At 42.1% G+C, this 12,747-nt stretch overlaps 1 protein-coding gene across 6 annotated transcripts in view; it reads left to right on the plus strand.

Annotated features, from left to right (window-relative positions):
* Positions 1 to 3,762: 3,762 nt before the first annotated feature.
* LOC105938494 (coiled-coil domain-containing protein 136) overlaps positions 3,763 to 12,747 on the plus strand; it is a 40,489-nt gene continuing 31,504 nt past the window's right edge. For 2 of the 6 annotated variants that reach the window (XR_002426691.2, XM_021307465.2), the window contains exon 1: positions 3,764 to 4,180. Coding sequence is in view for 4 of the 6 variants with exons in the window: in XM_021307465.2 (XP_021163140.1) it covers positions 4,129 to 4,180 (52 nt within the window). In the remaining 2 variants the exon portion in view is untranslated. Of the gene's footprint in view, positions 4,201 to 4,398; positions 4,448 to 10,588; positions 10,617 to 12,747 lie in introns of those variants that run through there. The other 4 variants (XM_012880241.3, XM_036147815.1, XM_021307464.2 and 1 more) reach the window with 4 other exon arrangements.

The raw sequence follows: 12,747 nt of genomic DNA on the forward strand, positions 1-12,747 counted from the left end.
CAAACAGAAACGCAGCTAAGTTTGAGCTATTGTTGTCACGTTGTGTTCTGCTGCCAGCTCCAACTGGAATCACGTGTCAATCTGGAGGACTATGAGCTAAGAATAAGGAAATGATCATAGCTACACAGACAGCATTAGCTCTTTCTCTTAGGTCTGCTTGAATTTTATTTCTACCTCTGATAGACATATGCCAAATGAATTCACGTGCAAATTACTACTTTTATTACTATTTTTCTCTTACTTGTGATTTTTGATGCCATTCTTTGAGACCATCTTCCATTACCATATAACATAGTAAATATTCCTGGTTCAATGTGTGCATCTGTGCTTTTTTTGTGTCTCTGCTCTGTCTTCTATAACCCCCAGTCGGTCGAAGCAGATGACCGTTCATACTGAGCCTGGTTCTGCTGGAGGTTTTCCTTCATGCTAATGGGGAGTTTTCCTCTCCACTGTCGCTTCATGCATGCTCAGTTGGAGGGATTGCTGCAAAGCCATGGACAATGCAGACGACTCTCACTGTGGCTGTACGCTCTTTCATGAGGAGTGAATGCTGCTTGTCAAGACTCGATGCAATCTGCTGGGTTTCCTTAGATAGGAAACCTTTAGACCAATCTGTATGATTTGATTAAATTTGACTTTATAAAGTACCTTGAGACTACATGTGTTGTAAATTGGTGCTATATAAAGAAAACTGAACTGAACTGAAATGAGCTTCCTCTGTAGGACTCAAAATTAGAAATAGGATGAGGAGTTCTGTCATCTGGGGAAAGTTCAGACTACTCCTCTGCATTGAAAGAAGGCATCCTGCAAGATGCCTCCTGGGTGCCTCCCCATGGAGGTTTTTGCAGCATATCTCACTAAAATTAGTCTCTGGATTCAATTCAATTCAATTCAATTTTATTTATATAGCGCCAATTCATGAAACAAGTCATCTCAAGGAACTTTCCAAAGTCAAATTCAATCAGATTATACAGATTGGTAAAATAATTTCCTATATAAGGGAACCCAGTTGATTGCATCAAAGTCTTGACAAGAAGCATTCACTCCTCCTGATGAGTGATCAGATGGATCAGATCCAGAACTTTTTGGAGAGACTATTATGTATTCCTTGTAACACAGGAGCATATTGGGATGTCCCAAATTGGTTAAATTGGTTAATCTCTTGTTAGTCTCACATGGGCAGAAAGTTTAGAAGCTTTGAGGCATTCGCCATTGAGTTTGTGCTACTGATTACTGGGCTCATAATTGGACTAATTTCTGACACTTGAACAAACTTCTTCCTAAAGCCAGTCGTTCTCAAGTCAAGTCTTACCTCCATCTCCCATCCTCAATGTTCACAGTCTATGCAGCAGCTTAAGTCTGAAAAGTATCACTGGAGGTTAGTAGAGGTTTAGCACATTCCATCATATGACATCATATATAGGGCTTTGGGCCCCATGTGAGTTTGAGCAAAAAAGAGCATATAAATGGCCTGACATCAGAGGCAGAAGAATGATGGATAAATATTCTGTAAAAACAAGATTTGTTGTTGAGACAGGGTTTCCATGAAAACAAAAGATCGAAAGATAAAAGATGAAATGTCTAGACATGGAGAGTGGAAGAAAGACAAAAATGTAACAAAACATAATGGAAACATGGGAGTACTGAGACACAGAAGTAGATAAAAAGTCACATCAGATAGATGTGAAAGCAAGTAGACTGAATCAGGGTGTGCAGGGGAGCATGAAGCAAAACTGACTGGGAAGAACAGACGCTTAAAATAAAAAAAAGGAAACACAATCTGACCGCGAAAGCAAAGAGCAGTAAAATTGAGATAAATTTAACAAAACTATATATAGAGCCATACAACTCACAATGCCGTGCACACCAGAAGAAGAAAACAAAGCCACAAATAGCAGAAAACCACCAGACTGTGGCACAGATCCCTGAGACCACATTTCTCAAGGTTGTGTTGCCAGTCGAGCGCTCCCATGGTGCTGAATTAAAACCGAGTTCATTTCAAGAATCAAGGAATCAAGAATCTCTGTTGTCATCATGCAACCATAATGAAATGTTGTAGAAACATTTGGCTCTGAATGCATACATAATACGGAGACACAAATCAAAAACACCCATGGAAAAACGAAGAATAAGCATTCCTAGAGAAGGTCTTCAGAAATGTAATAACACAATATGAAAAAAAGCCACATTTAAGTTTAAGCTGTACAACAGAGGATAAAGATTTATCAGAAAAGGAAACATACTGTGATTTGTTTTGATAAATATTACAGAATAATCAGATAATAATGAGCTGTTGAAGTTATAAATAAGAGAAGCAGCAGTCGATTAACAGAGTGGTGTAGAAAACTGCAATTTGCATGGTTTTGCCAGGCAAACACTCCCTGAGAAACTAAAAAGTATGCAAATAGTCATTAGCATCTTATAAATGTGACATGTTCATGTTAAAAAAGAGGAAGAACAGCAGTCTATTCATAGAAAGATGTAAAAGAAATGTGTACAGTAATTTGCATGGATAACTAAACAAACGCTCCCTGAGGTGCTAAAGGTGTAGCTCATTCTCAGTTGGATCAGGAACATGTGGAACCAGTGCCATTTTTGTAAACACGTAACATGACCATGAACTGGACTGGTGCTTTATTTGATTCTCAGCAGGCGGCGATAGCCTTCACAGCTTTGGGAATGTAGCTGTTTTTAAGTGAATTAGTTTATGATTTAATGTTCCTCAATTGTTTTTTTTTCTGATGAAAGTGGGACAAACATAGCATTGCACATGTGGGTGGGATCTGTGACAATACGTCTGGCCCTTTTCTGCACGCTTTCGACATTAATTGTGTCTAGATCTTGTAGACGGCATCATATAGTCCCCTTGTGCTGTCCTCACCACGTACCTGTGCTAAATCCTTCCTCTTCTGTACCGCACAGCTCACTGTCACAGTGAGACACAGGATGTTGTCAATTGTAGCTCTATAAAAGTTTGTGAGCAGCTGAGTAGAAGTTTCCTGTGAAAGAAGAGCCATTGTTGGGCCTTCTCCACCAGGCATCTGATTGGTTCTTTCCATTTGGACCGAATGACAGGATTGGTCAGAGTTTTTACAGACCTGCAACTTTCAGAGAGATCTAAATTTTTAACCTCCTTTTTCTGAATACATACTATGGTCAGGATGGAAGGACCATTTCACAAAGTGTTTCTGAACAGTATCACCATCTATAGCTTTAAGGAGGTCACTCTCTTTTGTTTGGACCAAGCACGGTAAGCAGGAAAGGCCATTAAGCATATTAATCCACGATGATTTGCCTAGGGGAACAGGGCAGATCCTCATTCAGTCTCAGCCTTTCCTGCAGATTGTCCCCCATATTTCCACATCTACAGCAGCCACTACTAGATCATTTTGCTCAGAATGTCTTCCCTAACAAGAAGGAACTATGACTTTGCGAAACGATGCCGATATTTGACTATGATCTATTTCTGCCATGTTTCATCGGATTCTGATGTATGGAAACCATTAGGAAACGTGTTGGTGTTGATTTATGGGCCCCATGCCCGGCCTGTGATGAATGGAAGTAGCTGTGTTCGTGAGTATGGGGCGCACGTCCATAAGGAGCAAGAGGGTGAGGCAAACGAGAGAGCCAAAGTCACTGGGAAGAGGGGCGAAGGGGAGAGGAGAACTGCTCGCGTAGTAAACAGCGAGCACGCCATGCAGACAGGAAGAGAGAAAGAGAGAGAGAGGGAGAGAGAGAGAGAGAGAGAGGGAGGGACCGTGCAGAGGGAGACGGAGCTTGCCGTCTGGCAAAACAGCATCCTTCCCTCCCCTCTGCTCCTCCCCTCCGTCCTCTCGGCATCTCTCCCACGGTCCAGCGCTCAGCCTTCAGCTCCCCGGATCCTCCCAGATCCACCCGTGGAAAACACAGCCACCGCTCAGCTCTGGGTTACTGTGTGGTTTTTTTTTAATCATTTGTTTCCCTTCCGTGTGAGGCAGCCACTTGACTCTGCGCAGCTCGGTACTTTCCGTGTGTGCGTGCGCGCGTCTACCTGCGGCGGCAGCAACAGCGGAGGTGGGCGTGCGTAGTCCTCTGACCCTCTGTCGCCCACTCGCCTTCTCCAAGGAGGGGGGTGAGGAGGGGGGGGATATGGATGGACTGCGCCTGCCTCCACTCATAGAAGAGGCTCTGGACTCTACAGGTCGGTGCTGCTCGTTTTTTGTGAGTTTGTTTTTAGTCAGCGTTGCTTTTCACGTAGGATCAGGAGAGACAAGGTAACGGCGTGATGTTTATCTCAGCTGAGGAGAGTGTTTACTCCAGGGGTTTCGAGCCGGAGCTGAGCAGAGGAGATCATGCGCCAAGAGACAGGAGGATGATTGTTTTCGTCATGGGGCTGACTGAGGAGCGGGCACTGGAGGTCAGCTGTATGGGCACATGCAGACATTTGATGGAGGCAGCACGCTGCGAGGTGATGCATATGGCTGCCGGCCAATAGCAGGGAATCATTAAGGCCCCGGTGCTGGCTCTGTTACTTCAGGAGCATATGTTATTCTCAGGCTCAGCTGTTTTCCTTTGCAGGGTCGTAGCTTTGTTCTGCTGAGCATTACTACGTTCAACGCAGAGCATCTTGACTTTCTGAAATAACTGCTTTGTTCAGAGGAAAATCTCAGGAATGTTTTCTCTATGTGTGTGTGTGTGTGTGTGTGTGTGTGTGTGTGTGTGTGTGTCCAAACAAGGAAGAATCTTGTTTTGCATGTTTTGAATGGATGTGCAGACAGGGCGGCTCTGTGAGGGACTCTGCTTGGAGGATGTTTATCAGAGGACTCAGAGAGAACCGCAGGTCCAGAGGCCCGCCGGTCCGCCTGAGTCCAGTGCTTCCTGTGAAGCAGTGCCCTTACACTGAACTCTGGAGGGCTGCGTCCGCATGTGAACAGGATGCAATGTTAAACATAGATAAGTCGTATACACGGCGCTTGTAAAAAAGAAATATGGAACGTCTTCACGTTTTGTCAAAAGCTAGAGCCTGTTTTTGTGGAATTTCATCTGGTAGGCCGCCACAATAGCCCATGACTGAGAGGTGAAAGGAAAGTTACATATGGAATAGTACAGAATGATCCTTTCTTGGAGAAAGTTCAGGTGTGTCAGCAACGAGTAAGGGAAAATCACTACAGAAGAAAAAATAGTCCAGTTTAAAGGTATAGGATTTATAACCTACATCTCTGGCTGTAGGTTTAGAGTTATCGGCCTGCTAGAACAGGACCAGCCTCTATTCATCCTGGTGAATAAAAGCATCCCTACAGGATGGTGCAGCCACCACCAATAATCCCCATTGGGATGATGTGTTCAGGTTGATGTACTGTGTTAGTTTTAAGATGATGGATTGAACAGTGCTTCCTTAGCTGGCCCAATCTTGGGAGATTGTTTTATCAGCCAACCCTTCTTTCCCCACTGTTTTCTCCCTGACCTGTCCCTGGTGTTTTTTGATGCTGTTAGGTCACTAAGGTTCTCCCAACAACTTCTCTGATGCCTTCATAGTTGTATTTACACTGGGATTAAATTACACTGGTAACTAGTAAACTTGTGAAGGCAGCTGATTGCAATGGATTTTGTTTAGAGGTACGAGAGTATACCTGGAAGGGATACAAATCCATGCTAGTTTTTGATGGTTTTATTTGTAAAAAAAAAAAAAAAAAAAACACACACACACACAGATGTGTGCTCCTTTTTTTTTAAACCAGATTAAATTTCAACAAAACACATTGAAGTTTGTGATTGTAAACATTTCGATGGCATCCCTGTACAGCGTCCTCCGTAACTGTACAGTTCCATATATAAGTGATATCTAAACTGTGCCACGTCAAACAAACTTCCATGCATTTCCTGACAGGAGAGAAGAATATTGGACAAAGCCAGAGTTGCAATTCTTGTCACAGTTTCAAAGGTTTTAAGAACTCTCTCTGCTGTTTTATTTGAATCACGTGTTACCATCAGCAGTCAGAAAAGAATACACATTTTCTGTTTTTTTTAGGGATAAAATGTTAATTATGTTCGCTCTAAAAAGCAGTGAGAGAGTAAAACCTGCTTGTTTTATTTCTTTATGCAATGCTGAGCCAAAATATCACAAGGAGAGACATTTCTACCACCAGAGCTTGACAGCAGAATATGTCTTCCAGTGATGTAACTAGTGAAGTATTTGCAGTCACAATTCGCTTATCAGCGCAGTTGTGATAGTAGATCTTATCTTCCTATACATACTTAACCTTAACTGAGAAAAAAAAAGTCCTCAAGTGTTTTAAGAGTGGAAAATTTATAATACAGACTTATTGAATCCGTTGTATTCTCAGTGATGTTGTTTAATACACTGCTGAAGGCTGTGTATTAAACTGTATTGACCATCAACACATGGATGCCGTCTCAGGAGAACATTCTTCCTCCCTAACAAGCTTGTTCCTGTTCTGGTAACTCCAGGGACCTCTTTCCTTTCATCATAGCCCGGGGCTTGTTGTTAACGCGGGAAATTCGGCGTGTAGTGATGGCAAGTGTGTGTTCTTCAGTAATAACCATCCTGATTGTTTCACCGTAATAACAGCAGCCGTCAAGCGAGCGTAAAGTGGACAGAATGATGGCTAGTAATAACTCTTATTGTTCAAAATTACACACAGACTTGCGGGTCTAAATTGCTTAATGTGCCTTTGCTCCGGCTGAGGTCACGTCTGGCTAGACATCAGTCATCAAAGGATTTTCTTGTCTTTCTGCTTGGAATGATTCCCTAATCCACGTGGGAAAAAAAAAGCTCCTCCATCCATGTGCAGCGAAGGCAAAACACAGAAGGTCTTACACAAACACATGCTGTCGCTAATCAATAAAACATCATCAGATGTGCGGCTGACATATGGAAGCTGTCTAAAAACATTATCCTCTGCTGGTCCTCCCACTAGCACGAGCCGCCAAAGCGCTTCTCTCCTTGCGTTCCCACTCAGTTTCTTATTCCCCCTCCGTACCGCTGCCATCCTCTGCTCTCTCCAGCGCCCACACACGCACGCCGACACATGCACACCCATGCACTCACGCACAAACCCTTTTGCACCTGACAGTGTCCTCAGCCCACACAGGCTTTTCTCCTGTGTTCGGCACTCGTGGTGCAAAAATTCCCTCATCAGCGGCGAAAACTTCCACGCGAAACTTCTACGGCTATCCGCTACGGCTCTCTGGACCCAATAAACAGCGGACTTAAGGAAAACTTTGCGGATGTGGGAAAGGCTCTGACAAAATCAGTGAAGGAGAACAAATCATGCATGCTTTTCCAGCCTTCGGGGGCGTCCCAGATTCTTCATTCTCAGGCCAGACTCATTTGGACTCTGTGTTTTTAAGCTGATCTCTCATGACTTCAGAATTACAGTGGGGAAAATAAGTATTGAACATGTTTTTTCTCCTTTTCTAAACAATCAGCGTTCAGTTCTTTCCATACAGTTTGTATTAGCATGTTTGGGATCACTGTCTTTCTAAAAAGAAAAAAACCTTTCTGTAGTTTAAGATTCTCATCAAGAATTTCTCCAAGCTCAGTAAATCTTTTTTTAATCAATTTCCTTCAATCCCAAAAGACTTGCCCCACACCATAGTGCTTTAACGATCCATGGTGTTTTGGGAGTTTATGTGCAATGCCATTCCTCTAAATATCACACATAGTTTGTGCAATGATATCCAAAGTGCTCTACATCAATTTCACTTAACCAACATCTTCTGGCTTCAATGGCTTGTTCAAATGTTCTGCAGCAAGCCTTTTCAAGTTTCAACAGGCTTTTTCTTCGGGAGTGGAGTCTTGCGCAGCGAGGGCACATAGAGGCACCGGCGATTGAGTACATTACTTGGAGTTTTTGTGGAGAAAAACTCTCTGTAAGTGGTCCTTGGCTGTTGAGAAACTCTTTCTGGTTACTTCACATAAGATCTTGACCATACTCAGATGCTCACTGGAGCATTCGGTATGCTTCTGTCATCAATGCCATCTGCATATGTTGCAGAGGTTTTGAGAGGGTTCTTTGCTTTTACCCGTCAGAACCATCTAGGAAATGAGAAATGTTTTTATAGCCCATCAATTACGACTATATCAGCGTATGTTACTTTGCAGTAATAGGAAGCAAGGTTGTCTTCAATTTCAGCTATTTTCTTGGCTTTCTCTGAAATGTTGCAAGCAATTTCCTTCATGTCTTCCATACTTTGTCCATGTATTGTTCTGCTTTATCACACACAACTTAATTTATGGAGTTATTTGTTTTTTGATTTATTTTTATACGTTAACTAATAGGGCTGTTACCAACATTTATTGCAAATTTTGTTTGAATAGATCCATTACAAATATATTTACTGGGAAAAAAGTTTGACATACTTATTTTACCCGCTGTAAGTGCTTCATTTAAAAGTTGATTTCAAAGCACTCTGCGAAACTAAGTGGGCCATATGTAGCTTTGTCCTTGCCTTTTTCCATAAAGGGAGCATTTTTGAAGCTCTCAAGAGAATTGAGAAAGTTCGGGAACTCATGGAGGCTCCTTTCTGCTGATTTCACATTTTCCCAGCCTCTTGGAAAAAGTTGCTGGCAATGTAGCTGTATCATTAGCGCACCCCTCCTCATCCCCAGACTCTTTATTCTTTCTCATTTTTTGCCGCTTCACTCTGACTTTGTGCTCCCCTCCCTCTTGTTTGTGTCACTGAAGCGACATGAAACCTCGCAGAGAGATTGCTTTCAGGTGGGATTTGCCGAATTGTGATCAAACGGATTATTGCTGCATCACTTGTTTTAATGCTTTGTTCTTTCCTGCCATTCATATCTCCTAATGGATTAGTGCACAGATGCACAAAACACACACATTGCTTCAAAAAGACATCCCCTGCATAAATCCCCCACCCAGACGTGCACGATTTTTCTGCATGCTCATTTAATGAGGCCAAATTGTGGCACATTCCACAACATCTTTCTCTTCCATTGACCCACTTTCCTTTTATGGCTTTTGGAAAGTGCAAACATAGATTTTTTTTTGTTGTTTAATTCACGCTGTGTCTAACTAAGTCAAGTCTTGAAGGTGCGTGGCTTTTCTTGTCTCTTTCATTGCCGTTGTTCCTCGCTCTCCCTAGAGTTCTTGGGCACGAAGCGCAAAAAAAGAGACGGAGACAGTCTTCCATTAAGCTCATGGGACCTCCACCCCTCGGTTTAGCTGCCCACTTGACTTTAGAGTCAGCAAATGTCCCGCAGCGTTGACCCTACTCAAGAGGCTCATGATAAGTTCACTCAGGACACGGAGGGGGAATATAAAAAAAAGCAAAAATGACAGACAGAAAGGTTTCCATGGTGCACCAAACTGTGAGCAAAAACTCAGCTGGATCACCATGGAGACATTCCATACGTTGAAGCTTTCACTGCTGGTTTGCAATGGTCACATGATCCTGAGCACATGCCTGCTCCTTATGAATGTTTAATGGACAGGGGAGCAGCATTTGGAGCCTCCATTTGAATTATGCCTCTTTATCCATGCTTGTTTCTTTTTGTCTTTGCTTGTTGCTCCCATTCTCTCATTTGTACAATAATCCACCCCCACCCCCCTCGCCCCGCCCCAAACTCCCTCCCGCCTCCCTGCTTATTTGTTGCTGAGGAAGTGAGGCAGTGCAGGGGGAAAGCTATTACGTCAGAGGAAAAAAGGCCTGCTTTCAGGGGGGGTAGGTGGGGGCGGTGTGCATTATGCATGACCCCCTACACAGACATTCAGCGCTTATGTACATGTTGAACATGTGCAGCTTCTGTATGCTTGTCTGGTTGCTTATAAGCTGAACTAATCATCATGTGCCTTGCAAAAATGGTCCTGCCACTTAAACATTCACATATTTGTCATTTTAAAACAAAAACAAAAAACCAGAGGATTTTATAGGGATTTTATGTGATAGACCAATAGAAAGCAGCACATAATTATAAAGCGGATGCTAAACTTGATGGTTTTTAAACGTTTTTAAATATAAGAAAAATAAAACGTGCCGTGCATTAGTATTCATTCCCTTTTCTCTGATGCCCTGAACATAACAGGCTTCAACCAACTGCTTTTAGAGGTTGCCCAATTAGTAAAGCAGGCTAAGGTTATAGTATACCAGTTTCTCAAAATGCAAACATTTTACAAAGATCAACTAATCCATTATTTGAAAAAGGCAAGAATATGGCACGGCTTCAGATCTACCAAGACATTCACCGTGAATGTAAATAAGACATCATATGCCCATTCCTATTTGTCTTTGTATTTTTATTCTTATTTTCTCTTTTTCTTTGATCCACTGAATATATGAAGATTCACTATATATAGCTAATGCACGTTTCCTACTTTTGCACCTTCTCTTATGAGCCGATGTGGCAAGTGAATTTCTCCAATGTGAGATCAATAAAGCCTATCTTATCTTATCTTATCTTATCTTATCTTATCTTATCTTATCTTATCTTATCTTATCTTATCTTATCTTATCTTAAGACATGGCCGCCCTAAACTGACAGGCCAGTCGAGGACGGCGTTGAGCAGAGAACAACAGAGAGGCCCATGGTAGCTTTGGAAGATCTGCAGAGATCCACACCTCATGTGGGAGAACCTGAATACAAATGCAAGCCAAAGGTTTCTTTATTTCTTATTTGGGAAAAACTTTATTTGTAAAAACATTTGAAAACCATGTTCATAATTTTCCTTCCCCTATTCATCTAGGTTATCACATAAAATCCCAATAAAAAAAATAATAAGTTTGTGTATGTGACGTTACAAAATGTAAAAAAAAAGGTCTACGGTTGAGAAAAAAAATATATAATTTGTTGTAATTGTTTGAAAACTTGCACCCTGGTAGTCACATGTGAGCTACTGCAGTAGCAGCTTCTACCCTACGGCAGGAAAGCAGCGGGGCCACAGAAACTGCTAAGGAATGCCTTTAATAAAACAAACAAAAAGGCCACATGGATTTACATAGGGTCCAAGCTTTCCATATACGATCCAATGGCATCTGTAGAGGGCAAGAGAGGTTCATAAGGACCCTAGTCTTGTAAAATTTCCCATATAGAGATCTGTTCAATGTTAGGCCATAATTTCAGGTCATAATGTTTTGAGAGATCAGTGTATTGTGGAAGTTTTCTGGTGTGAAATTGTCTAGCGCATTTAATCCTGGACTTCTGGATATTCGCATATACAAGGAGGCTAAGGAAGCGATCACAAACAGCGTCTTCACAGCTTTAGACACATATGTGCAGACACACACATAAATCACTGACACCAACACTTGCCTAATTATATTTTCATGCTTCAGCACAAGGCACCATCACACCACACCTGTGAAAACCTGCAGCTCCAGTTTTCTTCTCGCTCTTGTTTTTTTTTTTTTTTTTTTTTTTTTTTTTTACAGCCAAATGTTGCTCTTGCTACCATAACCTAAGATTTGATTTAGCTCGGGAAATGATTAGGGTACAATCTCGCATTCAAATAATGTTTTTGCGCCCAGCTTCGGATCACATTAGACGTGGCTCGGAGATGCAGAAAAGTGAGGATGAAGCCTGTCAGAAGAAGTCAGGGTAAAATGACAGCTCCTCTGTTCTGAACTTCTCCTTCTGGAAAACTCCATCCATATTTAATAAATAGTTTGCTCCAGGCTTTAAAGCGCCGGGCTCACATCAAATGGTTTCCACTGTGACCTTGCAACATGTTCAAAGGTATACAAAGGCTAAAGTTGATGTAAAACACTGACACAAAGTTGTGCACAAGTGAGAAAGAAAAGGGATATGTAGTTTCCAACTGTTAATACAATTACAAACCTGTGACTTGCCTGTAATTTAATGTCAGTATTAATTCAGCTGCTCTGTGTGTGTTTTAGAGGTTTGTTGGGGAACAGCGCAGCTGCAGTCACTTTTTGACGACGGAAACTTCAGAGCACATCATTCAGCGATCGACACTATGTGGACCTTGCTTTTTAAACAGCGGGTTGTGTGTGATTTTTTTTTTAGTTGTAAAAGTAGTGAATCGTGGCAGTGATGGCTTGCCGTACTTTTCCAACCTGCCCTATTCAGAAGCGAGTCGCATACTACAGGGCAGGATGACGATGAATAATTAGAACATCCCGTTGTTCCATCTGCTTTATGTACCGCTCTGTTTAGATAAGATAACAATAAAGTACCAAAACGCTCTGGGTTCTAATCTGACACATTAGGAAAAAGTTAGGGAGCGTAAATACTTTTGTGAGGGGATGAAGGTCTTGAATGCCAGATTGGTAGAGTCTTGTGACATTTTCTGGGAGGTGCTTGGTCACGCTCTCGTGTGAGTTTGGATTCATCACATCGGACCATTTGTCAAATTTCTCGATGCTTTCATCAGAGGGTTTGTTGTTTGGTGAGAGTGCAATGAAAGAGAAGTGTGCTCGCCAAATGGGATAATTGTGTTGGGGAATAAAGTCTGCAACAAATATGTAGATTTACTGTAACTATCTAAAGTATTCCTGCCAGAATACTGGACGTAAATGTTTTATTGGCCCTGTGCATGACGGCAGGAGAATTGCAGCGTCCTCTCTGAACAGCTTGTCTGTATGCGTCACGCACTTCCCTCTCACTGCACGCCTTTGTTTGCCAAATTTTCACTTTTCAATTCAAATTTGCAAAGTGCAAATTCCATTACGTTAGCCGCTCCAGCACTGAGCGCCCAGTCAGAGGGAAAACAAAGAGGCCGTGTTGCCTCATTAATGTACAAATTTAATTTCAGACAGGTATTTTGAGAT

Source organism: Fundulus heteroclitus, chromosome 2 (genome assembly GCF_011125445.2).
Source record: "Fundulus heteroclitus isolate FHET01 chromosome 2, MU-UCD_Fhet_4.1, whole genome shotgun sequence".
In the NCBI taxonomy this organism is placed as follows: Eukaryota; Metazoa; Chordata; class Actinopteri; order Cyprinodontiformes; family Fundulidae; genus Fundulus; species Fundulus heteroclitus.